Below are 6,430 nucleotides of genomic sequence, written 5' to 3'. Positions count from 1 at the left end.
CCGCCAGACCAGTGTGGCTGGAGAGGTGTGAATAATTATTCCGGTGTAGCTGCGGGGATAAATATCATTGCAGCTCGACATCACTGGCCTACTTCCTCTAAATCGCAACTGAGGTGTCGTGTGTGCTCTTCGCGTGGGAAGTGGTCTAGCGTTTGTATGAAGTGCGTGAGGTGCGACGTCGGACTCTGCATTTCGGAATGTTTTCGGCAGTACCATACGAAGGCCACATTACCATAGATGACGCAGGAGGGAAGGCTGTTTCCTCATGAAGATGGTGAACATATATCACATAAGTAGAACAAAAATTTAATTTTAAAAAAATCTTTACACGCGTGCAATGCGCGAAATCATATGAGGTCGTTCAGCCATATGACGTCGGTAGATTACATTAGATCACGCAGGAGGGAAGGCTGTCGCCTTATAAAGGTTGTGACCAAAAATCATGTAAATAGAACAACAATTTATATTTTAAATTTAATTTAAAAAAAAATCTTTACACATGTGGAATGCGCGACATCATATGATGTCATTCGGCCATTTGGCCTTACTTTTAACATCATATGACATCGCTAGATTACATTAGATCATGCAGGAAGGAAGGCTGTCTCCTTATAATGGCGGTGACCAAAAATCATGTAAATAGAACAACAATTTATATTTTTAATTTAATTTTAGAAAAAAAAAACCTTACACGCGTGGAATCTGCGACATCATATGATGTCGTTCGCTCAGCTGCCCTAACTTTTAACAACATCATATGACGTTCGCCCAATAAAGGTTAAGTGTGAATTAATAGTTCAATTAACACTGTTACATTGTAGATTGAAAACAAGACTATAAGGTTCATCTGAGTTATGTTCTCATTTTAAATGTATGGACCATAGGACCCCCAGAAAATTGATGTGTGTTTGGTAGTTATAATAATACATGTATTTGAACATCTCATTGCACCTCTTACAAATGAACTTCTTCTGTGTAAGCGTTTTTATTTTGCAGCACTTCCTGGGTTTTGTACTTGTTTATCTATTCTGAAGGGTTCTGACAGTTTTATGTTACAATTCAGTTTGTGGGGCTTGGATTTTGTGCATTGTAGTATTCAAAACAGGACACATTGTTTTGGAGACTAGGTATGTCTGTCTTTAGGCGAAAAAATAAAGAGACTCTTCTCAGTTGGTTCCATTAGAACCACCTTCAGTGAATGAGTGAAATTGGCTTTTTCACCTGAGGAAACAGTTCCAGTCTCTTAAATTCTGTGTTCTCCATAATTCCAGTAGCCCTACCTGTTTACATGCATTTGTCCTCATTGCTGTTTCCATTACTGAACAGATTTTTGCATCCACAATTGTGTAAGAGATTTAGGAAACTTCAGGAAGCTTAACTTGGCCATCAGTAGTGGGATAAATAAACACAGCTCCTTCTGAATCCATCATGATCCATTCCCAGTAAACATTGAGTAAACATTTAGTTGGTGCCATTCATTTTTTATCCTCAAGTACACATATATGTTGAAGAGGAGAATAATTTTGGCTATGCTTTGTACACTAATGAGCCAGCATAGTTTGCCAGAGAGAAATATTAATACAGGTTTTTATCTTGTTCTTGGTACAGCATGGCGGGCTGCTGGCAACTAGTGCCCCCCCTTTGTGTGCAAAATCCAAACATTGCTGGCTAAAATAGGTTTGTATGTGTGGTAAGACCCAACATACAAAGAAGTAAACAAGCTTTATTATTAGTATCCAGGGGTTTTCAGCTAATGCAAGGGGTTCAGAATGTTTCATATCCCCATTGTTTGTACTGCACAAAATGTGTAACTGCATACTGATTAGGAAGCTGTGCTGATGGGAACCTACCACGAGGCTTATTCCACCCTGATCACACAGAGGGCAGTCAGTATGATTTAAACTCTCACATTTCCAAATATATCTGTAATGAAATGAAACAGATGTTGGTGGGCAGGAATTTTTGTATGGTATAAAAGTTACACTGATGTAAAGGAAAGTGTAAACTTGTTCAAATGTATTCATATGCATTTGCAGGAATAAGTAAGGTACACAGATTAAGTTTCCATTAATTGTGTGTGAGACTGGGTATACTGCAGTGCCTGCTTCTGAGGTGCAAATTAATGACATGGCTACAACAGGCCTCATGCAGTCACTGGCTTTAATGGCTGTTGAAGCAAACAAACTACTCTCTTCTCAGTTCATATGATTTTGACAGTATGGGCCATGAAAGTGTGAGAATGCATAATTATTTATTCATATAAGGAAATATAGCAGGGCTGCAAAGAGTTCAGTTTAATTAGGTTTCATCAGTTTTGGCATTGATAATATCAAGGGCATGATCTTGAAATTTCTCCAGTAGCTAAGGCAGCCCAGTATTAATTACATTATGTATTATTGCTTGGTAGGTATAGTTTAAGATTCTCAAATAGAGGGTGGGTTTGAGTTGATTTGCGCGTGGTGACGTAAGTAAAATGGCGCACCAGGTAAATAAATCAAAGGAGGAATCCGTCCATCAGTTCATTTGGTCCACCTGTTGCGCGAGAAACTCGTCTAGAAATACCGCCTCACAGATTTGCACTTTTCATGTTGCGTAAGTAAAGATTGGTAGGTATACACGGTTCTTATGTTCACAAGTGCAGTGTGTAGCCATTCTCATCTTGCATGATTTCAGAGATTGTGTTTCTCGTTGACTGTGTCAGTGGGCACACTATTGTAAAGGTAAATTGCCCATTCAAATTTTCGTGTGTGTAAATAATGTGGAATTATATCCCTATTATAAGTATGGTTTTAAAAATATATTTTTATCCAACTGAACAGAAGAAATATGGGTGGGTATTGCACAGGTAATGATCAAATTATTATTTCTGAAACAAAATAGATTTTAGTTCCCACTGAATTTTCTGTTTCCCCTTCTGCTATGTTCCCACCTTGTCCTGTATTTCAGCAATCATTTCCTTTGTGCTCTGCAGAAAATGGCAGTTTTCAGGAACACTTAATCACGAGGTCCATAAACAGAAGTGAATCACAGGAGAAGGTTACAGTTTTTGTTTGGTCATAAGTGCTAGTAATATGGTTGCCTGTTGAAATATATATATATCTTACCTACCATTCCTTAAATTTGGCTGTTACACTTTCAGTACATATGACATGATCACTGTAGTGATGTGAAACAGCCAGATACGTTGCATTGTGAGAACTGGTACAGGTAAGGATGGAATGGTGGAATGGTATATAGATTCTGAGTGGTAGTGTTTGAATTTGTATTTCTTCTCATTGGTACTAATGCATTACAGCTGCCTACAAGCATGCTGATGGCAAGAAGATTGATGGCCGTCGTGTATTGGTGGATGTTGAGAGAGCACGCACGGTCAAGGGCTGGCTTCCGAGGAGACTTGGTAACTTGATCATCAAATTGCAGATTAGTACAGAAAGATACACTTTTTTGAAAGCAGATGCATCAGTCAAGCATTTTCATTATGTTTAAGGTGGTGGTTTAGGTGGTACTCGAAGAGGAGGTCCTGATGTGAACATCAAACATTCAGGGCGTGAAGACAATGAACGGGAAAGAGAAAGGTATCGATTAGAAAGAGAGCGAGAATCTGCTCGTGGTGGCAACCCTGATAGGGATCGTGTAGAGAGAGATCGGCCTGACAGAGACAGGAGACGTACTCGAAGCAGAGACAGGGAGAGGATAGATAGAGACAAGCGCAGGAAGTCTAGAAGGTAATGCTTTCTTGAGTGTTGTTATCTGAAGTGCCTGTTTTCAGACACAGATTTGATCTTGTATGCAGTGAGTAAAGTAAATATGGTTTGTTCCAGTCGTTCAAGAGACAGAAAGCGTCGTCGCAGTCGTGAACGTGTGAAGGAAAAGGACCCAGAAATTGAGGAGGTTGAACGAGATGATCGTGACCGAGTTCGTGACAGAGATAGGGATCGTGATAGGGAAAGAGATCGTGATCGTAAGCGAAGACGTAGTCGTTCCAGAGAAAGAGACAGAGAACGTGATCGTGGTGACAGAGATCGAAAAAGGGATAGAAGGGACAGAGAACGTGATAGAGGAGACAGGTAATGACCATGATAACATTGTACACATGTGGATTTAATTATGATTTTCTTAGTTACCATACTTTTAATTTTATTTACAGGGACACAAAGGATCGTAGAGATCGTGAGTTTGAGCGTTCAGAGGAGAAAGAAATTAGAATCAAGCAAGAACCACCANAAAATTTTGGTTTTTCCCCCCCCCCCCCCCACCTCATTGTAACTGCAGCTTGATAGATTCATGTTTTTCAGCTGTAACATGCACCCCTTCACTATCTATCCATTTGCTAAAGATTGTTTTCTTAGCCACTATCTGGCTTACTGTATAGCTTCAGAGTAGTTCATTTCATTTAATTTCATTTATTTCGTGTTCATGGATCATTATACATGATATAAGACATGTCATTCTTGTGTAGTTAGAGTATTATAATAAGTTTCATGATGTTACTATTGGGGGGGCTGCATGTGAAGCATGCAGTGCAACGTGGAATTTGGGTACCAACTCAGCATTTGCTCTGGGACCAAGGAAAACCACGGAAAACCTTGATCGAATTGGCCGGTCACAAGACCTCCCAGATACACTGGTTTCTAGCAGCACCACTCCCACCGCCTCGGCTCCATATCCCATAGTCCCTGCTGTGTTTTCTCCAGCACATGGCGTCCTGTTTCCTGCAAGAAGAGAGTTACGCAGTATACACTCCTAGTGTGTGTTAAGCTAAGCTCAATTGTTCTTACTTTTAAATTATTATATGATCCTAATGTGAACTAAGTCTTGTCCACATAGGAGAGGAACTCATCTATGCTATAAAAGCAATGTTTTAATAGAAATGTTTTCAAAGTAGTGTCTGATATCTGAGGGGTTCTTTTTTTGTAAGAAATATATGGTGTGGGTTTCATTTCTTTTCTGGGTAACAAACATTGTCGTTATGAAACTGCCCTGTTTGCATGTTATATGCTGAATGTTTAGTCACCTAATGTTTTATGTTCTGTTCCTTCATCAGGGAAATAGTTTCATGTGACATGTGAGTCAGTTTTCTTGTTGAGTACTTAAGGTTTTTAAACCCTAGGTTTGTACTGTGACCTGAATCATAAGATTAAAAAATTTACAGGTTTCACAATTACTGTCACAGTTTTGTTTCTTGCCTCTGCATACCGGAACAGATGGAAGTGCAGGTGTTTGCACCTCTCCCAGACACAACTGGCTCTTCCACTGCCTTATTCACTTGATTAACTTCCTTGTGCATGTACACAGTGGTATATTTAAAACCAGAAAACACCATAATTTGTATCTCGGAGGAATGTAGAACAAATGGGCATTCACAGAACATGCTGGAAAGTCCTCCATTCAGGTACCAGTGCTTTTGACCATGTTTTCAAGGTATGTGTGTGAGTTCATGCCAGTGGCAATTTTGGTATTCATTTAGAGTTGTATACTTTGTGGACAGTTTTGGTGCATACATTCTTGAACCATTCTGTGTTGTTGGTAGCCATGTTTTAATATAAAGGTAAGGTTTTATTGTCCAGTAAAAGATTATTTCCCCATTGTACAAGATTGTTGGCTATAGTTCAACTTGGATATAATAATACATGTATTCAGAAATTAAATGTGCTGGAGTGTGTGCACCCACTTTTGCAGTAAATGAGTGAATGGCCAGTAAAGGTTAAAACCCATAGAGAGTCAGGTGATGTTAGATCTGGAAATGTAGGTAAAGGTAATCCTTTGAAAATTATCCTGTCAGTACAGTATTTTCTGTTGGGGTCCAGCTTTATGTGGATCTCTGTGCATATAGCATGCTTTGATATGTTCTGTTGCAGATTATCCTGATTATGCTGCAGCAAACTATGAGGAAGGAAACTATGAAGATACAGCAGTGAAGTATGAACAAGATGAGGACAGATACAGGGAGGGAGAGGAGGAAAATGAAGCCAATGGAAGAAACTATAATAATGAATATGAAGGAGAGGATTACTGAGTGTACAGTTGGTATGAAATGCTGTTGGAGATGTAGAGTCTCTGAAATGTGTGTAGGTAGCTAGCTGACTGTCAATACAACTGACATTGCTCAGGTCAGGAACAAACAATTTTTGCATGTAGTGGTAAATAAGTGTTTCTCCTTATCGTTGTTCCATGCTAGAAATACATGATGGGAAGTGGTAATGATGTGTTTTTCATTAATCAGTGTAAATACTTTCACCTGCAGTTTTCATCTGCTAGAATTGTAGTGACTTCGTTGAAAGTTAGTAGTGTTTAGTGCTTTTTAAGCAGATTTTTAAAACTGTATAAATGTGTCCTTCAATAAATTAGTGAAATTGGCAGTAATACCATTAAATTTAAATGTTTCTGGTGATGACTACTCTTTTGCACTTTATCAATCAACGTGAGTTTG

The 6,430-nt window shown here is 38.9% G+C and overlaps 1 protein-coding gene across 1 annotated transcript in view; it reads left to right on the top strand.

The window, feature by feature from the left end:
* LOC111873935 (U1 small nuclear ribonucleoprotein 70 kDa) overlaps nt 1–6,016 on the top strand; it is a 10,733-nt gene extending 4,717 nt beyond the window's left edge. Inside the window, exons 7-11 of the mRNA XM_023869047.2 lie at nt 3,296–3,397; nt 3,488–3,725; nt 3,822–4,067; nt 4,148–4,233; nt 5,859–6,016. Coding sequence (XP_023724815.1) covers nt 3,296–3,397; nt 3,488–3,725; nt 3,822–4,067; nt 4,148–4,233; nt 5,859–6,016 — 830 coding nt within the window. The remainder of the gene's footprint in view (nt 1–3,295; nt 3,398–3,487; nt 3,726–3,821; nt 4,068–4,147; nt 4,234–5,858) is intronic.
* The last annotated feature ends 414 nt before the right edge of the window (nt 6,017–6,430 follow it).

The sequence above is a fragment of the Cryptotermes secundus genome, unplaced genomic scaffold, assembly GCF_002891405.2.
Source record: "Cryptotermes secundus unplaced genomic scaffold, Csec_1.0 scaffold47, whole genome shotgun sequence".
In the NCBI taxonomy this organism is placed as follows: domain Eukaryota; kingdom Metazoa; phylum Arthropoda; class Insecta; order Blattodea; family Kalotermitidae; genus Cryptotermes; species Cryptotermes secundus.
This window is presented reverse-complemented; position numbering and strand designations above follow the sequence as displayed.